The sequence below is a fragment of the Drosophila teissieri genome, chromosome 3L (assembly GCF_016746235.2).
Source record: "Drosophila teissieri strain GT53w chromosome 3L, Prin_Dtei_1.1, whole genome shotgun sequence".
Taxonomy (NCBI): Eukaryota; Metazoa; Arthropoda; class Insecta; order Diptera; family Drosophilidae; genus Drosophila; species Drosophila teissieri.
This window is the reverse complement of record NC_053031.1, coordinates 20,449,486-20,472,386: the sequence shown is the minus strand read 5'-3', so window position 1 is coordinate 20,472,386 and position 22,901 is coordinate 20,449,486. Positions and strand designations below refer to the sequence as shown.

Here is a 22,901-nt window from a genome sequence, read left to right as displayed (position 1 = left end):
ACAAAATCCTCATCAACTGCATTAAACCCGATTTAAATTTTTTTTGTATGCGTCATAATTTTCCAATTATCTGGAAGGTGAAATTTTATAAAATAGCACAATAGTTTTCTTAGTTTTAAGATGCCCTAAATGTTACAGAAACGCGTACAGCTTTTCTTCAGATATTTTATTAAAGTATATTTATACGCTTTCTGTTCAAAGCAATTACAAATTGTATCCTATAGCTAGTGGTATTTCGGGCCAAATTTGAGAATACATGTTCCGTAAAGCATTTAAACACTTTGGAGTCGTATTGTAACTTATGTATTATTTTAAAAGGCGCTACAGCGCATTACAAACGCACAATATTACACTATTAGGTTTATAATGTATCCAGCATTAAAATGGGTTATCAGTCATATCGGTGAAAATGGGTATTTCGAAACGCGATTGCTTAGTTTAAACATTAAATTAGATCTCTTTAAAATTTATTAAGTGATCGGATCGTGTACGAAAACCATTAAACAGATTTATTTGTATACTTTGAGGGGTCGCCCGACACTGACGATGAATATAACAGTATTTTCGATATGAAAGGGAAACGGCAAAAACAAATAAATTCTAAAAACATCGAACAAATGAATTTGAAGAAGAACTACAATATTAAAGATGCAAGGGAGAGGATACTTTTGGGGCTATATATGAAATTGGCCAGGGCATTCGTGAATTAGGTTAAAATAACTTCGGCCTTATAATTATAGTTGGGCTTGCTACACCTAAATGAACATCTTCTCCAGCATTTTCCTAAGTTTTTCCTGGGCATATCGGATCTTCTGGTACAAGTCCTTGGAGACGCCGTTCTCCACAATGGTTGAAAATCGGTAGGTGCGGAAATTCTTTTCCTGGTCCATATAGGTTATAGCACTCATGCGTGGGCAGAGAATGAGTTTCATGTGATCCGAGAAGTTCAGCTAAGAAAAAGGATAATTCATTAAAACCTCATATACGTTCTGGACAATAACACAAACCTGCACAGAACCATTGGTTAAATGCATAACTACGGCACATGTTGTACGGAACCAGGAGTGTAAATGGGGCATACGCGAGATCTGATCGCTCTCAATGTTCACATTGTTGGCACCTGCCTTTACCAGGTGCTCGATCATGTAGCGCTTGAAGTACGACAGCAGCTTCATCTTCTTGTCAAGCGACTTGCAGTAATCCGTGGTGGTCATATATGTCTCCTTGCCATCCTTATCGATAAAGTGCACGTTGATCTGATTGGGCAACAGGATCAGCTTTGTGGTGTCGTTGAACATCACGCCGATGCCCTCATCGCAGAGCTGGTAACCAAATCCGTACTTGTCGCTGTAATCAACCCACTTGGATATCCAGAAGAGCGGCTGTGCTGCAGGATCGGTGTTCTCGTCGCCCAGATTGCCTTGCAGAATTCGCGGCTAATGGAGTGATAAGGTTAAGAAGCCTTATAAGATGTAAATTATATAAATCAATAATTACATACCTTTCCGTTAATAAGATTGGTGAGCTGCTGATACAGGCTCTCGATATCGCTGCGATAGTCCTCGCTGTGGCGGCACACCTGTGCTGAGGCGGTAATGGCGTCGTGCAGATTGGCCTTGAGGAAAGTCGACTCAAGACGGGTGTCGTCGGGCCTGATGCCGTTCATCTCCATCAGCGGCTTGCGGTGCATCGAATCCTCGATGGTGTCGTTGCTGCCGATACGAGGCGCCATTGTCAAACAAGAGCTGGGCAAGAACATTGGCACCTTGGAGCCCTTGAGGAACTCAAAGTTCAGCAACTGACCAATTGCTGGACGGCTCTCCGGATTAGGCTGCAACATGGCGATGACCATATCGGCAGCCGGTTTTCTTAAGTAGCTGGGTACGCGGTACTCGCACTTCTTGATTTTCGAGTAGGTGTCCTTTAGAGTCTTGGTTTCAAACGGCGGCTGGCCCACCAGCAGAGTGTACATGACGCAGCCAATTGACCAGATGTCCACCTCAAAGGAGTGGCCCTTCTTGGTGAGGATCTCCGGAGCTATATAGTTAGGCGTGCCGCACAAGGTCTTCTTCCGCTCGCCATCGTACTCGATACGCGTGGCCAGTCCGAAATCCCCGATCTTCACGTGCAACAAATCGTTAAGAAAGAGATTGCCCAGCTTCAGATCTCGATGGATAATGCGGTTGTCGTGCAAGTACTTAACGCCCTGGATGATCTGGTAAATGTAGTAGCGGCACTCAAACTCCGTAATGCTTTTCCTACGTTTGTGCAGTTCCATCATAGACTGTAAGTCGGAGAGGTAAGTCATGGTGGCGTATTTCAGAGATGTTCAAATAAACTCACTCTTTTTTTGCACAGCTCTAACACAATGTAGATATTTTGCGCATCCTCAAAGTAGCTGTGAAACTTGACAATGTTCGGATGGTTAAGGCTGCGGTGAATAGTTATCTCCTGGGCGGTTTTTTCCTTCTGATTGTGCTTGATCATCAGCTTCTTGGACACTATCTTGCCGGCGAAGACGTCGTCGGTTTCTACATCGATGATCTCGTAACATTTTGCAAACCCGCCCTGTGTACATATATGTAATTTAATTGTATATTTATTTAGGTATGTTAAAATTAAAGCAGACCGTTTGCTTTAAAGTTTTTTCTGAACAATTCTTAAGGAAATAGCTAATAACGTGTAATAAATTGATGTATATTTTACATTCCTATTTTGTATAAACTGCATTGAATTATTATGTTTTATCCATAGAATCAGTTGGCAACATGAGTCACATGTTTAGAACCTTTGCCCTAGCCAATGGAGCCCCTTTAAAGAAAAATTTTAAATGCCAACAGAACAACGAAGAAATTGCTGAAATTACTAAATGGCACGAGTCACTATGGTAGTTTGTCCATATAAACTAAAAAAAAAGCCGCGCCAAAAAAAAAAGAAAAAATTGAACAGACTGCGAGCCGCACACACACAAGCATTCCTACACACGGACTCTCTTTACCTCTCCTGCTCTTCACAGACAGCTACAAAAACAACAAGAGAATGATCAGCAAGGAAAACGGAACCAAAAACCGGGATGTGGAAATTGATGTGTGTATGTGGGTGCGTGTGTGTGTTGAGGTAAGGGTGTGATCTCTAAGACTCATCCCCGTGCGCATCTGAACCCGGATATCAGCAGATCCGCATCCGCACTTACCTTGCCAAAGAACCGCATGCGCTTGTAGGTTTTCCGCTGGTTGGAGTCGAAGAGGCGATCCGGAATATCCGTGCTCTTATCCTCAGGCTTCGCGGCCATCTTGCTCTCCTTTCTTCTTTACTTCGGACTCCCTCCTTTGCACTGACGTTCGCCTGAAGTTTTGCGACAATCCTCCTCGTTTTGCGTCTGTAAATCCACGGACGATCGGCTAAAATGGCCTCAGAAACGGAGATCCACACAGTTGACAAGAGAAGCGGCAATCAAATCCCGGTTTTGCCCATCGAATGCATGAAAAGCAAGCACAAAGCGGAGAACGCGCCGAAACCGTTCGATTTTTTAAATGCCAAAATGAATTGGACAAGCGTCAGCTGAATAAGTGTGCCCGGATCGTACACTTTCTGGTATGTATCGCGAAGTGTTGAAAAACACTTTCTATGGCCGTTAGCTCTTTAAATTTCTCTATTGGCGTTTATTTTGTTATTATTCATAGTAGTATTTTTTTAGTTGGTTCTGCATAACACTATGTTTACTGTACACTGTCTAGCCGCTATTGATTTAAAATTTAAAATACTTCATTTACTGCGCTTATGCGTTATGTATTTGAAATGAATAAATAGGGCATTTTGTTTTAAAAGCTTTTTAAGAGTTTTACTCAACAGTCAAATTATATCGTAATCACCTTTTCTAGCCGTTATTAATTCGAGTTACTATAGTTTTTTTTTTTTGCTATTTTACTGATTTGTATTATTATAAACAGATATTTCAAAGCCTTCCTGTGAGTTTTGAACTGCTGTTCAAAGAAATGTTTTCAATATAAAACCCCTTTGCAAAGTAAATACAAAATAAAATGTGCCACAACTTCACTTAATAATTTTATTAAATAATCCCCAGATTTTGTTTTTCTACATTGATTTAATAACGACTACGAATACCCCACTATTGGTGTAGATTTTGTTTAGATTTTGACTATGACTGCTGATATCTTGAATGGGTTGCTTGGGTTGGATTGTATGTTCTAGATTAGGTCTATTCGGGGTCTCTTGGTTATTGCCATCGTTTCATTCTCTGGGATTACTCTTTAAAAGCTGGCCCGTTTTGGCTCTTGTTGCTGTTCTTGTTTTTTGTATTTTGTTTTTGTTTGAAGGAGGCCTTATAAGTAGAAAAGTGTGGTTTTAGTTTTTAGTTGTCGTCGTTACTACATAAATTATTACATTAAATATATTATCAATAGTTTAGTTTCATAGTTGGTTGCTTTGCCAGTGTACGCAGTCTCTCCAAAATGCCTTGTGTTTCCGTGTGGGTGTGTGTGTGCTTTAGTGTTTTTGGTCGAGGATGTGGATCTGAGTGTGGATGTGGGTGTCAGTGAGTGTCCTGTGGTTATGTCTTATATTTCCGCCGATCTTATCTCATCAGCATTCCCATCGCATCCCATATCCGTCTTCGCAAACTCCTTTCCGCACTGAGCTCCCAAAGTTGAACTAGAAATAGGCGACTCGATACGGCTTTTCTCAGCTAGACCCGGAAGTCGAGGTGACCTGGCTCCGCTGCAGGCGCAGCCATTCCACAAACTCATCCAGCATGACGGGCCCTGCAAACAGATTAAGATTACTACGTGTTCAGTACCATGTTATTTTAACTTATATATGGGCTTTACAAATTTGAGAACTGTTGCGCAATGCAAAGCTTTTTGGCGCCTTTATATTACTTACAAGCTCCGTCAATATCGTAATTTGATAAATCAATGCTAATGGTGCGCGAGAACTCCAGAATATTACACCACTGATCTTTGTTGATCGCCTTGTACTTTGATTGCTCTAGAAATTGTGCAAACTGTGGATACAGAGGCCAATGTTTGCCCAAAAGAAGTTGAAGCATGGCTTTGGCAGTGAGTATATCCATACACCGTTGGTCCGAGTCCTGCCAAATATGCAGAGCCTTATTAAAACCAGTTCATAGTTTATTCAAATAGATTACTGACCTTGGCAAAGTCGTAGGCGTATCTGTAGATGCTCTTAAAGGAGTTGGGATCGTTGAGTATGCTGCGCAGATAGTCCAGTTTCACAACCATTTTCGCTGCCGAATCGCAGTCCAGTTCTGTGAGGCCCTTTAGCCACTCCTGCTGGCTGAAAAAGCCCATCTGGGTGGCGCCCATTTTGTAGGCCAGCACAAGCATCACAATATTCTCAGGCTCCACGCCGATATCCTCGCAGAATTTCTCCATGCCATCGGGACCTGAGAATCAATTTATTACATAAGTATTTCGAAGGGCTAATAAATAAAAAAGAAAATTCTTTATGTATCTAGAATTTGGGGTGCCTGTGTTCATCTAAAGATTTGAAAACCTCAAATTCTTAGCTTTTTAAAAAGGTAGCCGATATATTTATATTAAACAAGTCCAAATAAGCAATACACTGCAGTGTCATCTAACTCACCCAATGTCTCCGGTTCATCTGGAGATGTGTATTCCTGGAACCATGTCAAGCAACGCTTTTGACTGAAGCCATCTTCCGCTCTGATATGGCGTCTGTAGGATAGAAACAACAAGTTTTTGACCTGAGCAATGATTCAAGCAAATTCACACACTCTGCCATCTTTATTGTATGGAATACGCCTTCAGCACGTATAGACCAAAGTTTAAATCGAATCGAATCTGTCGCTAATGCCGTGTGGCCTCTTTTGTTTATTCTATTCGACTTGCCTCTCCTTTGGGATTTGTCTTTGAGTATTGGCCCCTAAAAATAGCGATAGTAAACATGGCAGAGCAGAGACGAGGCCATTGCCAAGAGCAGCGGCGCTTCCCTGTGCACAAAGAACATAATGGCAACCCAGATATGACAAAACGAATTAGGAAACCAAAGGCTTTAGGGAGGCAGTAGGGCATTGCCTCCGTCGATGCATTTTGAATGATCAGTGAATATAGCTGCCATTACACATTATATGTATATATACACATTATATTATATTACATTTGTACATTTGCAAACGTGGGGATATCCCTTGAAAGAAATAGTAATTTAGAATCAAAAGATTTTTAAAGTGCCTTACAGAGCGACAAGCTGGAAATCTTGAGTTTCATTGAACGTTTATAGTCGCCAGGATATAGGCATATAACTTTTCAAACAATGTAAACAATAAAATATTTTATTCAATAACAATAACAATAATAAAACAATGCCGACGCTAAGGCGACTACTGTATATCAATAAATAAATGAAAATCCGTTGTGGCTGTCCGACTAAAACGAGTAGTACACTAGTAGTAAATATTAAAAAGCTCGACTTAAAATATATATTCTAATTCAGGAAGAATCGGAATATAAGTGAAAAAGTGAAAATTGGGGGTTAGCTATTAAAAATTCGCACGGATTGATACCTAATAGTTGAATTTGGGAATTTTCAAAGATTAAAATTTTTGTCCGTTTGATACAAGGCGATAAGTTAATGTTACCACATTTAGAAAACCCCGCTTGTTCAGTGGTAAATCAGCAATAGAAAACTAAATATCCTATGCGCATAACTTTTGAACCCCTAAACAATGAAATTAAAAAAAATGAAATACAAAAATATTTATTTATTGAACGCTGTATGCCTAATTTATAAAACTAAGCTACAGCCATAGCAGTGAGTTTCGGCTGATGATCAAGAATATACATATATATTTATACATTATATATATATACTTTTGGTTAATGTAACCCTCGTAAGCTAACAGCTAAACATGTTATGAATTAGTCTTGAAAATATTTTATATCATTTTTCTTTCAGTGCACACATATGTATGTATGTACATATTTAAACGCACATCTCCTCCAGCGTCCACCAACTGCGCAGGCGAAAAGCGAGAGTGAAGTCCCGTCGCAGGTTAAGGGGGGAGCGGGCTGGAAAAGTGTGGAAGTGGATGCGGGATTGGGTAGATTTGAGAAGACGGCAGGACAGTCCATTCTATTTGGGCCGCAGTTGTGCGCAGGACCCGAAACAGGAAACACGTCGTAGTTGCGTCGAGCGGAGACTGCAACGTAAAAAAGTCATTGGAATTGCCCACAGATTGCACAAAGATTTGCTAAAGATGAAACTGTCCGGTCTTAGGCAGTCCTTACCTAGGGACCAAGGATTGGGCAATTGCCTCAACGTAGCACTGATTTACTCAGTGCTCCTAGCACTTCTGAGTGAGTAGTAGAGACATTTGGGGCAGGAGATGTGGGATTCGTAGGTGGTGAAAGCCCCAAAAATCGATACTGTCGAGGACGGTTTTGTGACACACTGACTGAAAATTGAACAACCTAGCTGGACAAAGAGTAAAACCTTTGTTTCCACTCCTTTTAGTGACCGCCGCTCAGGGATTGCAGCTTAGTGCCTTCACAACGAAGACGCCGCGGGTCAGCAAGTACACAACCAAGTCGCCATCGGTAATCCATTTCTGCGTCCTATAGGTTCCATGTCCTAGCTAATCAGTAAATCTTTCCCAGGCCTCATCCATGAACCACGATGCCACCGCCTCGCTGTATCGTTTTAATGCCACCAACGGCATCACTTGCATCCTGATGCAGGTGGACGGACTTATCAGCATTAAGTACCGGAATAAGCTTAACGAGGATGTGGAGGCCGATTTGTACATGCCGGATGATCCCCAGCTGAGTGGCGAGTGTGTCGAGTCCAACATGGAGATTCTGACCATGGACTTTAAGGGTTTCCGGCTGTCCATGACATTTAAAAAGGTGCGTAGGTTCGGTATTTACCAGGGATGGGGAAGGTTCCACTCAGCCCAAAAAAAATAAGGGCAATTTCTTATCCAACCATAATCGTATAGTTGTAGAAAATACAGTAACTTGCCCGTACAAAATTCACGCACAAACTAATCAATAAATATGATAGAACGGCATAGATATATAGGCAATGCAATTAAGACTTAATACTGCTTAGGAAAGTTTAAGCATTGAGAATACATTATAGCCAATTACACTAGCAAGTACAACAGCAAACTATCTAGGTAGCAAGGTGGAAACTTCCCACCAATGAAAATAAGTAACGTTAAGGTCAGAGGTTGTTAAAGGTTGGCTATTGAATAATGTTTGAACTTTGACCCACAGTCGTCCGGCGGCGAGGGTTGGTACATCAACCTGTTCGAACTGACCTACTCGTCCTCCAACTGGCTGTTCGAGCACCCGGACCGACCCAACTTGGACGTGAGGCTGACCTCGCCCGCCCAGACGCCAATGTACTTCCCCACGCCGGTTGGCAAGTCCTACGTCTGCGACAAGGAGCAGACTGTGATCATGTACGCCCCGCACGATTCCGGCGACCTGTCGGGACATATAGCCAAGCTGTATCTGCGCGACATGCACATGCAGAGCTTCATGTTCAAGGACAGCGGCAAGTGGGGCCCATCCTTCCACTGCAGCGCCACAGGATCCTATCGCGATGAGACGGCGCCCTTGGCTGTGGGAACTGCACTGGCAATTGCCGTGCTACTGACCATATCCGGATACGGCGGTTGGAGGTGATAATTCTAAGCCACAGTGCCCAAAGACCATTTTAAAGGTTTATTCGTTACAGGTACTTTAAAATCAAAAAGGTTCAGTACGGTTCCATGGAGTGAGCGGAGCACACCCAAGATTCAAGTGAAGCGTTCGTTTTTGTTCAACTATTTGATCATATCGTTGTCTACACATATCCCCACGTTTGTTGGATCTATTGCAATCCTGTAGTCCTATTTTAAAATTAAGAGTTGTCCCGGCAGATACTGAGATTAACATTTACGAGGTTATTGAAATCAACTAAAAATACATATATGAGAAATGCAAATGTCTTCCATATTGTTAATGTATAAAATAATAGCGCACCATATATGATTATTAAATGTTAATATATATCATTATTAATCAAAAAAACTATTATTTATCAGGCAAACGATTCTAAGTAAAAGACCTAAGTCTGTATCGTGGACGGCATATCAAATCTTAAACTCATATTTCAGCAATTCTAGCGATGCATCTATTTCCGAATATCTTTTTTTTAACGACACATTGTTGAACGAAATCTCCTGCACCGCCTATTAAACATTCATTATCTCTTATTCCATTCAAAAGTTTGCCAATTGAAATACCAGAAGATATGAAGGGGGGTTAAGATATTGAAACTCCTTATGCTTTTGTTTATAATTAGTATTAATGAGTTTAATTAAAGTGGAAATAAATACTGATGCCTGATGATAAACATGGTTTTTTAATTGACCATTTTCTTATTGGAACCAGAAGCATCGATGGAATTGATTGGAAATTTTTAAACACACCTTAATTACGTTGTTGGATGGAGTAAATAATTGTCATAACTACATATATATATATTTAGCTGAAAACTAAGTGACTTAGTTTAGTCTTATCCTTATTGGTATATCGACAACCATTTTTTGAACCTAATGCCTTTTAAGATATAATATATATAACTTGGAAAAGAAAATATTAGGATATCATTTAAAAAAGGTGAGTTACAGACGGATTACTATGAAACTTTTTATAGAACTTCCGCAAGTGAATCCATTTTCATTTTACGTGGATAAATTAGTTTAATGGTAATACCATTGCTATTTGTTTTTTTTATGGGCATAAATTATGAAACCGAATCTCAATGTCAAAGAAAAATGATATCACATTCTTAAGTGGCAGTTGTCAGTACCATAGATTCATATCTCGTTCTATCGAAATTTATCAGGCATCAATGGCCTAGGAATCTGTACACCGGAAACCAGATGCTTTTCACCGGAACAGATGATACAACACCAAAGGGCCTTTGTTCATGTTTCCTATTTTCCTTCACTCACCTGCTGCTCTGTTGTGTGGGTATGCTGGTGTAGCTGGTTCGGGCCCTCTTCGGTTGACCATGATCCATGTTGTCGCTAATAGTATCTGCAGCTCGGCGTTTTCCCCGTGGCATGACTTATTGTGATGTGATTTCCAGAGTCAGTCCGTTCCGTCCGTCGTATGTAAGTTTTGCTGTAGACACACTTAGTTGATTTGCTTTTATAGAAAATGTTTGGAATGCACTTACCACAGTGTTTCCCGATATGACCAGTTCACTTTAGCTCCGATGTGGTTAACTGTGGGGTAGGAAAGAATCCGGTTAAAATGGAGCATTAAACACTTGGTGGTACGTTATTTTTAGGGGAGTTTTTCGGGCAGACCGACCACCCCCGATACGCGGATGCAGCGAAAGGTTTCACGGAATGCACAGGACATCGCGGTATACATATAGTGGCTATAGTATATATATGGTCGATATATGCGTGTCTACCAGATGAACGTTTGTACTCTGTAGGCGTATGTACATATGTTTTACTACTCCAGAGCACGAAATACCGGCTGCTGGAAGGGCCTCGGACTCGCTTCGGTTCGCAATACCGGGGCTACGGACCGGGGCGTACGGGCAATTCGGGGGATTGGTCCGTAGTCGGCCTCCGGGAGCCACAGTCAGCAGCTGATACGACCGACCGACCGTCTGGCCTGCGCGTGCTCGCTTTTCTGCGTCGAACGTCGCCACGCCGAAGAGAGTAGTTCACGGCTGTCCCTTACAAATGCGACCGGTTAATGGATCCTTAACTAGGTGTACTCGGTTTAATGGATCCGTCCGTACAGTTAGCAGAAAAAACGGCTAAATTTTTACCATATTTTTCAAAATCAATCCAAATTTCTTGGCGTCAATTAGAGCTGAGTTAACCACTCGCAATAGTATCGATATATTTAGTCGTTCTAGTCGGTGCAGAGGACTATCGGTGTTTTGGATTCGATAGATGCTGGCTCACGAAATTTAACCGCACTATAAAATTTACATGGCTGTCACACGTCCTTTGAATTTAATTATTAGTTTTCCTATTCACCTATATTTTTTTATATGTTTAGTCCAAACCCAACAACCTTAACGATACTATCGCTTGGGACTTTGAAAACAGTTGTGCCATCACTGTCTAGACAGCTCTATCTTCTGAAAAATCAATTTTTCCAACTTGATTGTAAACACGATGCCAGACAGAAAGAGGGTACTTTCTTTTTAGTAATAGATATCAGGATGCCGAGCTCCTATCTTTTTGCCGCCAGCAGCGAAGGGCGCGTCTACACGCTGTCCACCACCTCCGGAGCGTGGCGCGAACTTCCCTACCTCGGATTGGAGTTCAAGAAGATCTGCGCCGTGCCCAACTTTTTGTGGGCCATCGGCGGCGACCGCCAGGTGTACGTTCACGTTCACGGTCTGGACGTGCCCATTCGGATTCGGGAGGAGTCGTACGAGAACGAGCGCTGGCTGCCCATCGAGGGCTTTTCAAAGACCCTGCTGCCCACGGATCGGTACAGATACTCCTCCGCCGATGGCAGTGTGGAGCGTGGTGTGGACAAAATCCGACTGCCCTCCATGGCCTGGCAATGGGACGGGGACTGGCACCTGGACCTAGAGCTCGATGGACAGCCGCTGCCCGAGGATGGTTGGATGTACGCCTTAGACTTCCCGGCCACGTACTCGGCAAAGAAGTCGTGGAACTCATATGTGCGACGACGTAAGTGGGTGAGATATAGGAGGTATGCCGCCTTAAATAGCTGGTGCGCAGTGGCACCCCTGCACAAGGATCCCACCCAGGAGCCCTTCATAGACGTGGCCATAGGCGGCACTTGTGTTCCCAACGCTCCTGCCGGCACTTTGTGTGTCTGGGCTATTACCGCCCACGGCAGAGCCATGTTTCGCACGGGGGTTTCCAAAACGGCGCCCGAGGGACTCCGCTGGACAGCTGTACCCACGCCCACGGGCAGTGAACTCGCCCAGATCAGCGTTGGGCCTACAGGATTGGTATGGGCAGTTCTCTATAACGGACGAGTTATTGTACGCACGGGTGTAACCAGAGACAACCTAGTCGGTGACTCGTGGCTGGATGTCAAGACCCCCGTGGCCGCCTGCAGCTTGCGTATTGTACATGTTTCCGTTGGCACTGATGCAGTGTGGTGTGTGACCAATGATCATCACGCCTGGTTTAGAAGAGGCGTCAAGGGTGAGGCAGCAGGCATAAGCGAGGACTCGGCTATTGGTAAGGGCTGGGTGGAAATGGTAGGAAACATTTCAATGGTCTCTGTGGCGGCCAACGATCAGGTAAACCATCGTTTAGCCTACCTAATCATCCTAGATATAAACTTATTCTTCCGCAGGTCTTTGCAGTTGGGGCCGCTGACCGTTGTTTGTACCACCGCTCTGGAGTGACCTCGGCCGATCCCACTGGCAAAAAATGGCGTTTAATTCAATGTCCCATGCAAATCAGTCGCACATCTAGCTCTCTATCCATAGTCTCTCGTAAGTCTGGAAGTAGTTCAACTCCGGGGTCTAAGCACCAGAGCTTCTCCAATTTGTACTCTAAAGAGAAGGAGAAGGGTGTGGTGGAGACGTGTGCAATTATAGAAACTGTGGTTCACAGCTCTACGGGCTCCTGCTCTAGTAATGGGGGCCCCCCTGGTCTTCTTAGGAACGAACGTTGGAAACTCAGTGCTGATTCACCTCCGACTATAGGAAGTCTCAACCTCAACGATCGCCACAAGCAGAGAACGGCGGCGCTTCGCGAAACTTCGCATGCTTCCAGTGCTCCCGCAGCGGATGTGGTGGAGGTGGTTACTGGAAAGTTTGAGACGCAACTGAGGAATCCAAGAGCTTGGTCTCCCGTCCGAAGTGTTGGCTCCGTTGTGGGCACTGAAGCGCATCCAGAGAGCGATTCGACCGTGTTTGAGTCGGACTCCACGCACCATGGATCGGATGTGTTTTTGGGAGAAGATGACGACCATACGGGATCTCAATTTTGGACAGAATGCGGGATACTATGGAGTTGCGTAGCTCCAGGTGCTGTAACCGTGGATGCCAGCAACATGCCCAATTGGTTTAATGAGCAGACGAGCGACAGTAAAGTGGATGTGAATGCCAATTGGCGGAAGGATATTCTTAGCAAGTTGCAACGACGGCAGGAAACACTCGCAAAGCTGCAGACTGTGGCCAAGTTCGAGAAGGCAGTGGAGCTTTCTTCGTGGGTCAAATCGGCGGATGCGCGCTATCAGCGACCTGGGGGCGAGTTTGAGGATTGCATCATCGAACTTGAGTGGGTAAGCAGCGGCACTGGAACAAATAGTGGTGAACACTCGCAATCCGGTGACTCTGGCACTTTTACGGTACTGAGTCCGGATGGAGCCGCCACAAAGATTCAGTTTCCATTGTCAGACATCACCTGTGTTCAGTGCTGCAGTGAAGCAGGAGCACCCCGGATAGCCATTCATGCTCCTCATCTTCCCGTAAACTGCTCGCCCGTTTGTCTACAGTTCTCCAGTGACTCGGAAATGGAGGATTGGTTGTCTCACCTGTCGTCAGTTTGTAGCCAGATCAACACTCTGGTGGGAAAACCGGCCGGCAATGCGATCTGGATAACCAGTGAGTTAGGCGATGTCTTTGTATTCGATGCCGCCAACATGAAGGCACAGCAGACAAATGAACCCGGTGAGGGATACGTGGAGAAGATGGATGTTTCCACTTGTGAAACTCCATACTACAATACTCTTTACAATGGGTAAGTGGGTTTAAAAACTTACCTGTCGGAAGAAGTTTATATTATATGCGTCACGAAATATAGACTGTTATGATGTAACAAACAAATTTGAGTGATAGATAAAGCAAGTAGTAGAGATTTCTGGAATTCAAGCTGTTGCATTGTTTTGGTCCATACAGAAAATTTACCAGAATCTTCTATTCCGGTACAATCCTAAAAGTTTTAATTCTGTAATAATTATATCCTATATATGCTGTTTACAGAATGCCGTGTGGTACTGAGCTAGAGATATCTGGCTGTGTGTACGATGACGCCGACCAGATTCGCTTTGACTTGCAGTCGCATTCTACAGTAAAAGTTCAGCCTCATCGTGTGGAGAAGCATCGGGTCATTGCTTTGCACCTAAATCCCCGTTTCAATGAACGCACCACGGTGCTCAACTCGATGAAGGGGTCCGAATGGCTGGACGAGATTCGCAATGACAAAGTGGCCTTTGCTCCTGGATCATCTTTTTCGTTGAAAATTAGGTAGGAATAGCAAATTGGAAATGAAATCGGATACCTAATACTTGTATATACTTACAGAGCTCTGCAGGATCACTACTTGATTATCGTGAACAATGCGGTTTATACCGACTACAAGTACCGCATCGATCCGGAGAGCGTGACCCGGCTTTATGTAAGCGGCCGCATTAAGCTATTCAATGTACTCTACCGATGCCCCTCCGTAATTATCTCAATGGAGCGTATGCACTGGCGACAAATGGGCGGTCACGTCAAAAGGATTTTCAACAGCGGCGTGGATGTGGTGTGGGGCATATCCTGCGACAACACTGGCTGGGTTTACAACGGTGGCTGGGGAGGTATGTTTCTGAAGGGCTTGGAGGGCTCTGGCAAAATTAACCCAATGATTGACACACACACCTACTATGTGTATGAGAATCAGCGCTGGAATCCAATCAGTGGTTTCACGGCAAAGAGTCTGCCCACGGATCGGCATATGTGGAGCGATGCTACTGGGCGGCAGAAGCGGAGCAAGGAGCACACTAAGCTGCTTTCTACGCACTGCGAGTGGGTCTCCGATTGGGCCATTGACTACAACATTCCTGGGGGCGCGGACAAAGAGGGCTGGCAATACGCCATTGACTTTCCCGCCAACTACCATGCCCACAAAAAACTCACGGATTGCGTGCGTCGGCGAAGATGGATGAAGCGATGTCGTCTTAGTAGCAGCGGACCATGGCAGGAGCTAAGTCAGTCCAAAATCCTCGATGCTGCTCTTCAGGTATGGATCTACTTACAGAAATATAGATTTGGTTGATTATTAAACACTTTCCTATTAGGTATTGGATGACGATATGGATCAAAGCTCTTCGGGGGAAAGAAACACTGCTGTGGCTGCCTGGGCTATTGCCTCCAATGGTGATGTCCTAATTCGGCATGGTGTATGCAGTTTAAACCCTCGTGGCGATGCCTGGGAGCACATCGCCAGCGACCAGCCGCTCGTCGGGATCAGCGTGGGACCCACGGGTCAAGTGTGGACTGTGGCGCGCAACGGCATGGTGTTCTTCCGGTATGGAATCAGCAGGCAGAATCCTTGCGGCGATGCTTGGCAACAAGTGGAGGCTCCAGCGGGTGTGACCTTTAAAGCGATAAGCGTAGGTCGGGCTGGGATTTGGGCGCTGGACAACCAGCAACGTTTGGCTGTGCGTAAGGAGATTTCGAGGACTTTCCCTGAGGGCTCCCACTGGCAGTTTCTGCCAAATGCCCCCAATGTGCCGCCGCACACTGATCAGCATTGTGGCTTCCGGTCGGTGTCCGTGGGCTCTGAGGTGTGGGCCATCTCCCTCAATGGTATCATCTGCAGGCGGTGCGGCATCACGAAGGAAAATCCTACAGGAGTAGGATGGAATCTTGGCATTGCGGTAAGTTATCTACTCATTGGGTTTGTTGAATTCGTAATTTTCAAAATACCCTCTACATTTCAGGGCCAATGGCAAAATGTCTCTGTCGAAGGATATATGTAATGGATTTAGTTTCGATATTTGTGCATTCCTATTTACTTACGGACGATCTGTTTGTTGTATTTATTCATGGTTACAAGCTTATAAGCGACTATGCCAACGCTTTTTCCAAAGTATTTGAAAATAAGATGTTTCCTATAAGCAATTTACATATTTAAAACGTATTATTTACACATATTTATTTAAAACGTATAATAATTTATAAGAAATCTATGTCATATGTCGAAGATAAACTATTAGACCAGATCTAAATGTACATTTTTTGTTTAGTTTAACAAATCAAGTAGCCGTGATTTTTCTTTATTGTAAGCAAATATATATTGAATTATAAGAATAAATATATTTATGTGATGACTTGGTAATATTTATTTACTTATATATTTATATAATGATAACGAGTAATTACAAAGGTTTTTGTACACTTTAAATGTCTGAAACAAAAATTTTATTAATATATTTACATTGTTGGTTTTCTTTCTTTTAACGTTATATTTTATATTTTAATAGTAATTTAAGATTTGGTAAGGAATTTTAATACGATTTTGGTATTTTATGTTCCGAAAAGATTTTAAAATGTTTAAGGTCTAAACATAATAAAATATTTTTTGAACGGGTTAATTAATGGTTTGAATCTTTACTTTTTCAAATGACAGTATTTTATTGGTAAACTATCGATAAACGATAGACCAACACATCTGGGATATTTTATCGCATGTTTGTTTATTGTGTTGTAAACCAAAATTATATCAATATTTTGTATATCTTGGGGCCATGTCAGACTACGACCAGGTTCGCATAAAAAAATTGGTTCTAAAAGGAGAAAAACATAAGTGAGTTCTTACATATTTGCGAAAAGCATCCTATTGAAATTCTTTTTTTGTAGAAAAAGCAAAAAACGCAAGAAGGAAAAGGATGAGGCTGGATCTTCCAAGAAGCCCAAGGTAGTGGTGGACGAGGATGCAGTGGAGCATGGCGGCTGGTGGGCAGCAAAGACGGCAGCCGACATCACCGGCACAGTGTCTATTGAGTTTGGCGATAGGAGTTACCTCAAGGCCATGGATAATGGGTAAAAATTGAAAAGACTGTTCATTGTTAATTTAACTATTCCGGTGGTCCATACATGTTTTAGTCTCTTTACATTGGGGGCGCCCCACAACACTGGCGATGGTCCAGATCCCGAGGAGATTTTCACGGCCTTCCCCATCAACGACCGAAAGGTAGCCTTCAAATCTGGCTATGGAAAGTACTTGAAAATTGAAAAGGATGGAATGGTAACGGGTCGCTCCGAAGCTGTGGGTGGTATGGAGCAGTGGGAGCCCGTTTTTGAGGTAAGTCTTTCATATATTTCATATTCATGTTTCATATATCTTATATCAACGAAATTGAAGGAAAAACGAATGGCTCTTTTATCCGAAACCGGCCATTTTATGTCTATCGATCCCGAAGACGATGCCTGTGTGGCATTGCGAAAGAAGGTGGGTCAGCATGAGATCTGTAAGGTGCGGAGTAATGCCAGCAGGGATGTTATCATCGATACGGAGCCCAAGGAAGAAAAGGGAGACTTGGGCGAAGTCGAAAAGAACTATGTGTAAGTTCAGCTGATGATGTACTGGTGCGCTTCCTCACTACGTGGACTGCCGTACATAGTGATCTCAAAAACTAGTTTTTTATAGAATTTAAAAAGAATCAAATGTCAAACCATTTCTTATTTTTAGGAAAAAGTTCCAAAAGTTCCAAGACAAGAAGATGCGCATTAATCAGAACGATGTCAAGGAACTCGAACAGGCCAAAGCTCTGGGATCTTTGCATGAAACTCTTCTGGATAGACGTAGTAAAATGAAAGCGGATCGGTATTGCAAGTAATCCGATTTGATGAGTTCATTGTTCTCCATTCATTAAAAATTTTAATCCATAAAAAAGGGAGAATATTTTCTCGAAATCACTTTGAAACTGTTAAGGATGTCATATACTTTATTACTTATTATCATATACATATGTCTTTATAAATATCGGAATATATTTGAATAGGATACGTTAGTGTTAATATATAAAAGTAATATAAATCATTGTGGCTTCCATGTTTAGGCTTTTAAATATCAACTGATGTTTCTTAAGCTATGTTCATATACATACTTTCGTGCAGAATTATTTATTTACCTAGTTAATTTCCTAGTTTTCAACCAAAATCCAATATCAATCTAGGCAGCATACAGACTTAGGTAAGCAGAATTGAGATTAATTCGCTGCGAATTGTTCGGTTTACGCTGGCCAAGGCTTCAACTGGCCGGCAACAGCCTTTCCACCCCCTTTCGCCTGGCTATAGTAATACTAGCAGCAGACGGCGTCACAACATGACAATGTCCTCCGCACCACCCAACTACTTCAGCCACCCCCTTGTGGGTGGGAAATCAACCACCATGCGTTGCATCCTTGGTGCCCGCTCTCGTCTCGGTTTTGCCCTCTCTCGGCGCAGTCCTCACACCAGCTTCAGCGTGCGCCTCTCGCTTTTTTCACGAGGACTCCGCTTGGAGTGCCGAATCCGGTTCATGTCCTGGTGGCTCGTGCTCGGCTGTGCGCTCGTGGCTTTATTTTGGCTCTGGCCGGTGGCTCAAAGTCGCGTGGCAATCAGTTTGTTGCCGTCTCTGCTCGTGGGTGAAAGTCTGCTCCGCTTGGCTATCCGGTTTTTGCCGCATCTCGTAGATACTTCATTTGGAAAACACTCCTATCGGATGGAATTGTATCTCGTGGATTGTGCCGCCGCGTCAAGTGTCACTTGAAAATTGTCAAAATTGAATTCACCGAACGTTAGTGAACAAAGGTCCTCCAAATGGCCATAACGAGAGTTGTGGTCTTTGTCTGGCTTCGATTTTCAAACCAAACAACAGGGCTTGCCGGATTAAGCCAAAAGGTTCTGTAGAGATACTTAAATGCTCAGTGAACTCAACAACATACATCGTATAGTAAAACTGCATATATCATCCGTCTGTTTGGTGAGTGAAGTGATCTCATTGCAGTTATAATATCCCTTTTATACGTCTGTCTGGTCTGTTTTGTTTCCCGCTCTCGTTATTCGGTGGTGTTTCGAAAATTGCAGGCGATTCGGGGTGTTTTTCCAACTGCCGCCGACAGGTATGGGATAATCAATTCCAAGAAAAACTAGAATCAACAAGGAACTCTGCTGCATTTTTTCAAGAGTGTGGGGTCATACATATCCTATTGAGAAATATAAATCTAATTGCATTTGATGATTTATTATTCGAGTAAGTGGCGTGTGAAAAGCACATACATTTGTAGATATGCAAAGGAAGTCGGAGTTACAAGGTGGATACAAGTCGATACAAGGAGGAAATGACCATTTGTCACTACGATTAGCTACTTTATTACAATTTTCAATCCTCGTAGGCTCACGCTTCCCTCAGATTCAAAAATATGTAAACAAAAGATTCGGGTGTGATATTTGTGGATCGATAAAGCTAATCTTTTTTGAAACCGGAAGTGATTTTTGTAACCTTGATTTGTGAAAAAGGGTATTATTCGGTAGTACCATGCTTAGAGCTTTTAGATCTGAAACATACTGGATAAATGACAATTGAATTCAAGTCCTAGTTCTGCAGTTAGCCTTTCAAATGAACATGTGAGTGTATACAATTTAACAGTTCCAGATTATAGGAGATTTTTAAACCAACATGTATTTATAAATTTTAATTGGTAACGAATTCCTTGTTTTGTAAACAGGATACAATGGATTTGTTAAAGGGGTCGAATAACCTCAACATTTAAAATCCATTAAATTGAATTTCCTTTGTGGGCTTTTTCCTTTGTTGGCCTGTCTCTCCTTTGTCAAGCCCTAAAGTGGTCAATTGCAAGGCAGACAGAGGGCGGAAAAGTCGACAATGGAAATCCGTCAGATTTCTTTAATTTCCCCAGCAGCCTTTGACTGCTGAAATGGTTTCCTTTTCGGCCTGTCATTAGATTTGACCTAAGAAAAACTGCGTTGAAGGTAAAGAAGATTTGTATACATAATGCCGCTGGCTTACTCGTTACACTCGTTACCATTGCATAGGAAGTATTGCAATTTAAAGAAAGGGTTACCAATAATTTTCCCCGAAACCAATTATGCAATATCTAGGAAGCATTTCCTGAGCAAGCTCCAAACAGATTTGCATCAAATTTGGCAACAAATAGACTAGCATAGACTTGTTTTAGCAATTACTCTTTTTACATTTTCGGACTTCCTGGTGGCTTTCACACACAAACCCATGCACATTGTACACCGATGCTTTTCTAATTACGTTCATGTGTATGTACATAAACCATGGACATCTGATGTCACAGGTCTTCTTCGTTGCATTCAATTTGACTCGCTTAGAAATGCACCACCTCCCTGGACAACCCAGTAACCACCGAGTCACCCGCACCCACCCACTCTTCTATGGAGGAACACATGTCATGGTATACCCGGTGGGTACCTGGCAGAAAAGAAAACAGAACAAAGTGAGAGACCCAGACTAAATTAATCAGGGGCCAGGTAGCGATTGGAGAGAACTGCCGGAGTTCATCGAGGGTTGTATCCATACCATGCTATCCAATCCCATTGCAACAAGCGTGTATGCCGTGGAAACCAACCCCATGCGGACCTTTATAGCCAGGGATTCCCCATATGAATTCCTATCAGCATGCGTTTTCAAGTTACTCGAAACTAACTAATGGATACCTCAAAAAAAAATGTAAGCTGTATTTCCTTTGATTACCACTAAACTAAAAACTTTTTACCGACCATTTTTCGGGACAAAAACGTATTCACAACAGGTAACGTTTTGCGAACTTTTCCAATGTATGGTAACTAGACTTCAAAATTTAACGAAACAGTTTAGAAGGTAAAGTCAGCCAGCGTTTTTATAGAGTTTGGCTAACTTTCTTTGGCAGGGAACTGTGGATTTCGGGGATGAAAGTGTAAACAGCTGACGGCGGTCCGAAGAACCTCGTATACCAAATCCTTTCTCACGGGGTAATTTCCGTTCGCAGCGCTTACATGCAAACATACAAATGCTTGCAAAAATATTTATTTAGTAATTTGATGACCCCAGTTGTCTCCAGTTACTCAAGCGGATTTGTTGATTAACTCTAAATGGATTTATAATATTTGCATGTTGCACAATTTCCGTTGGGTGACATCCTTAAATTTCCGCATCAAGAAAGGGGAATAATCTTTCTGGATATAGTCACTTCTGCCTAATGCGAACTGTAATTAAACAGTGTCTGCATAATTTAAGTGCTTAATTTTGCTAAAGCGATTGCTTTGCCATCGCACAGTTGAAATGCAAATAAATACTTAAGGCCTACATGAAAACGGCAAAAAGAACGACGGCAAAGTTTTCCGGATAGCGCCTGCTTCGCAATTCCAGTGGCGCACACATTTCGCCTCCGGAAACGCATTTGTAACAGTGTTTAAACTCACATAGCCCTCCGTGGTTTGCGAACTATTAAAAAGTGAACTGAGTTCTTGGGCTGTGGGCGGTGAGGTCACCCAGCACTTGGAAAAGTGGGCGGTGCGGTTGGGATGATTATCCAAGTTTTACCATTCTTTCTGCGCCTGGACTGGCTTTCGGTCTCCAACGCCATCAAGAGCCACATAGCACACAGTTATGGGAAAATCTTTTAATTAATTTAAAACTAATTTTCTTGAAAGCCGAGTGAAATGACCTTTGAGTGTGGGGAAAGCAGTGCACATTCTTGAACGAACTAACGAAATTTAATTTAAATATTTTAGCGAGCTCTGTTTTCTTACGGAAATTAAATCAAAGGCAAATCTAGAACAACACCTCACCTTTGAGGGTTTAAGCGATATGCAACTCGATTAAATCACAAACTTGTAATTCATGCAGTATGCATCTCGGTGTTATGCAACTGCAACCTAATCATATTACATAGATGCTCCCTTTGATCCAAGCGCAAAAAGTTCGTCAAGAGGGGATTTTCCGGGGCTGTAGTCCCGAATGGATGCCACAGCGACTCTCCGATTGCCCACCACTTTGAGGATTCGACAGGCATTCAAATGCTTTCCCTCATCCAATCCCCCATCCAACCCATCCCTGCTCCTGGTGAAAGTGGATTAGCAATTTGTTAAGCCAACAATTTACCCAGCTCCGTGGGGCTTCACTTTCTCGTTGTTTGCATTTGTCAGGACCTTGCTGTCCTTTTCTGCAGTCTCTGCAGCGGAAGGCTATCCGATGCTCCTGCCGAATGCCGTCAGCCGTCTAGGGATCCATGTACAGGAAACGAAATAAGGATATTTCCCACAAAATTATGTGAATATTGGGCCGCATTGGCAGCTAAATATAAACCAAAACTGGAATTATGGGATATTACATTACAAGTAATCAAATGTTCTTTCATAATTTTAAATTCTTCAACTTATATTTCTTGATTTATATTGCCAAATGTTAAGGTAAATTTTAATTCTTTTAAGATATGCTCGTATATATTACATAAAAAATTGGCTATTTGAAAGTTTAAAACTCAACCATTTTAATCCGAATCTAATTCAATACCATTTAAGAAAATACCCATGTTATATTAACAATACTCTGCGGCATATTCCTACGCTTTCTCGCATATTAATCGCTTAAAAGATTATAGTTTTAATTTTTTTAATTAGGACTATAGCTATTTTTTCCTGTGTACCAATAACCCTTTTGCACGGCTTCTCGGTCTCTCACTTTGTGTTTAATTGTAATTTTAACTTTTGCCATTTAAGTGTCTGTTGTGTGCCATCTGGAGCGACTTGTCTGCACCGCCGGCGAAGCCTTTTCCGCTCATTCTGTCACGCAGTGTTTGCCATTCGTAAATGTTTTTAGTTCGGCTAAATGCAATTGTGGCCACTTCATGTACTTCGTGCAACTTCCTGCCAACGCACTTGGCCCACCCGACAGCCTCGAATTGCCAGAGCGGGCGTATACGCAATTTAAAGAGCTCTTTAAGAAAGAGTGCTATAATTATTGCGTTAATTATCAGACGAACTAAACTGCTCGAGTTAGGCCAGCAAAGCAGCTTTAAATCTGCATATTGCTTATGCATCAAAACTAAATCGCAGAGCCCTTCAGTTATGCATTACATCTAAAGCTTATTATAACC

General features: G+C 42.6%; 5 protein-coding genes across 7 annotated transcripts; 3 read left to right on the top strand and 2 right to left on the bottom strand.

Annotated features, from left to right (window-relative positions):
- Positions 1–287: 287 nt before the first annotated feature.
- On the bottom strand, positions 288–3,593 carry LOC122618409 (serine/threonine-protein kinase polo). Its single transcript, XM_043794829.1, has 5 exons — positions 3,194–3,593; positions 2,344–2,568; positions 1,502–2,284; positions 1,008–1,436; positions 288–950 (listed from the first exon to the last, which is right to left on the bottom strand). Exons 1-5 carry the CDS (start codon positions 3,290–3,292, stop codon positions 756–758), a joined length of 1,731 nt encoding a protein of 576 aa, XP_043650764.1. The 5' UTR covers positions 3,293–3,593; the 3' UTR covers positions 288–755.
- A 448-nt stretch (positions 3,594–4,041) lies between these two features.
- Positions 4,042–13,873, bottom strand: LOC122618411 (DCN1-like protein 4). 3 transcript variants are annotated; one of them, XM_043794833.1, is made up of 7 exons: positions 13,788–13,873; positions 10,237–10,285; positions 10,010–10,181; positions 5,626–5,717; positions 5,172–5,425; positions 4,903–5,110; positions 4,042–4,781 (listed from the first exon to the last, which is right to left on the bottom strand). In XM_043794833.1, the coding sequence occupies exons 3-7, from the start codon at positions 10,120–10,122 to the stop codon at positions 4,702–4,704; spliced, it is 747 nt and encodes a 248-aa protein (XP_043650768.1). In that variant the 5' UTR covers positions 10,123–10,181; positions 10,237–10,285; positions 13,788–13,873; the 3' UTR covers positions 4,042–4,701. The 3 variants fall into 3 exon arrangements, with proteins under 3 accessions (XP_043650768.1, XP_043650767.1, XP_043650769.1); XM_043794832.1 differs by lacking the exon at positions 13,788–13,873 and adding an exon at positions 10,849–10,957; XM_043794834.1 differs by lacking the exons at positions 10,010–10,181; positions 10,237–10,285; positions 13,788–13,873 and adding an exon at positions 5,777–5,799.
- Positions 6,905–9,405, top strand: LOC122618410 (lysosome-associated membrane glycoprotein 5). Its single transcript, XM_043794830.1, has 5 exons — positions 6,905–7,358; positions 7,516–7,598; positions 7,659–7,907; positions 8,280–8,689; positions 8,746–9,405. Exons 1-5 carry the CDS (start codon positions 7,091–7,093, stop codon positions 8,786–8,788), a joined length of 1,053 nt encoding a protein of 350 aa, XP_043650765.1. The 5' UTR covers positions 6,905–7,090; the 3' UTR covers positions 8,789–9,405.
- On the top strand, positions 11,128–16,053 carry LOC122618408 (tectonin beta-propeller repeat-containing protein). Its single transcript, XM_043794828.1, has 6 exons — positions 11,128–12,315; positions 12,372–13,765; positions 14,008–14,271; positions 14,329–15,028; positions 15,087–15,668; positions 15,732–16,053. Exons 1-6 carry the CDS (start codon positions 11,251–11,253, stop codon positions 15,768–15,770), a joined length of 4,044 nt encoding a protein of 1,347 aa, XP_043650763.1. The 5' UTR covers positions 11,128–11,250; the 3' UTR covers positions 15,771–16,053.
- Positions 16,054–16,448: 395 nt separating this feature from the next.
- LOC122617491 (protein FRG1 homolog) lies at positions 16,449–17,717 on the top strand. The gene is made up of 5 exons (XM_043793373.1): positions 16,449–16,597; positions 16,651–16,833; positions 16,897–17,095; positions 17,156–17,355; positions 17,483–17,717. The coding sequence occupies exons 1-5, from the start codon at positions 16,539–16,541 to the stop codon at positions 17,628–17,630; spliced, it is 789 nt and encodes a 262-aa protein (XP_043649308.1). The 5' UTR covers positions 16,449–16,538; the 3' UTR covers positions 17,631–17,717.
- The last annotated feature ends 5,184 nt before the right edge of the window (positions 17,718–22,901 follow it).

Excerpts from the sequence above, each read along its gene's own strand:
- LOC122617491 (XM_043793373.1), top strand. The coding sequence starts at position 16,539 with ATGTCAGACTACGACCAGGTTCGCATAAAAAAATTGGTTCTAAAAGGA. Across the intron at positions 16,834-16,896 it reads CTCAAGGCCATGGATAATGG|TCTCTTTACATTGGGGGCGC; the intron begins GTAAAAATTGAA and ends TACATGTTTTAG. Across the intron at positions 17,096-17,155 it reads AGTGGGAGCCCGTTTTTGAG|GAAAAACGAATGGCTCTTTT; the intron begins GTAAGTCTTTCA and ends ACGAAATTGAAG.
- LOC122618408 (XM_043794828.1), top strand. The coding sequence starts at position 11,251 with ATGCCGAGCTCCTATCTTTTTGCCGCCAGCAGCGAAGGGCGCGTCTAC. Across the intron at positions 12,316-12,371 it reads CTGTGGCGGCCAACGATCAG|GTCTTTGCAGTTGGGGCCGC; the intron begins GTAAACCATCGT and ends ATTCTTCCGCAG. Across the intron at positions 15,029-15,086 it reads TCCTCGATGCTGCTCTTCAG|GTATTGGATGACGATATGGA; the intron begins GTATGGATCTAC and ends CTTTCCTATTAG.
- LOC122618409 (XM_043794829.1), bottom strand. The coding sequence starts at position 3,292 with ATGGCCGCGAAGCCTGAGGATAAGAGCACGGATATTCCGGATCGCCTC. Across the intron at positions 2,569-3,193 it reads GCATGCGGTTCTTTGGCAAG|GGCGGGTTTGCAAAATGTTA; the intron begins GTAAGTGCGGAT and ends ATATGTACACAG. Across the intron at positions 2,285-2,343 it reads TAGAGCTGTGCAAAAAAAGA|TCTATGATGGAACTGCACAA; the intron begins GTGAGTTTATTT and ends TCCGACTTACAG.
- LOC122618411 (XM_043794833.1), bottom strand. The coding sequence starts at position 10,122 with ATGCCACGGGGAAAACGCCGAGCTGCAGATACTATTAGCGACAACATG. Across the intron at positions 5,718-10,009 it reads CCCACACAACAGAGCAGCAG|ACGCCATATCAGAGCGGAAG; the intron begins GTGAGTGAAGGA and ends TCTATCCTACAG. Across the intron at positions 5,111-5,171 it reads ACGCCTACGACTTTGCCAAG|GACTCGGACCAACGGTGTAT; the intron begins GTCAGTAATCTA and ends CATATTTGGCAG.
- LOC122618410 (XM_043794830.1), top strand. The coding sequence starts at position 7,091 with ATGCGGGATTGGGTAGATTTGAGAAGACGGCAGGACAGTCCATTCTAT. Across the intron at positions 7,599-7,658 it reads ACACAACCAAGTCGCCATCG|GCCTCATCCATGAACCACGA; the intron begins GTAATCCATTTC and ends AATCTTTCCCAG. Across the intron at positions 7,908-8,279 it reads TGTCCATGACATTTAAAAAG|TCGTCCGGCGGCGAGGGTTG; the intron begins GTGCGTAGGTTC and ends TTTGACCCACAG.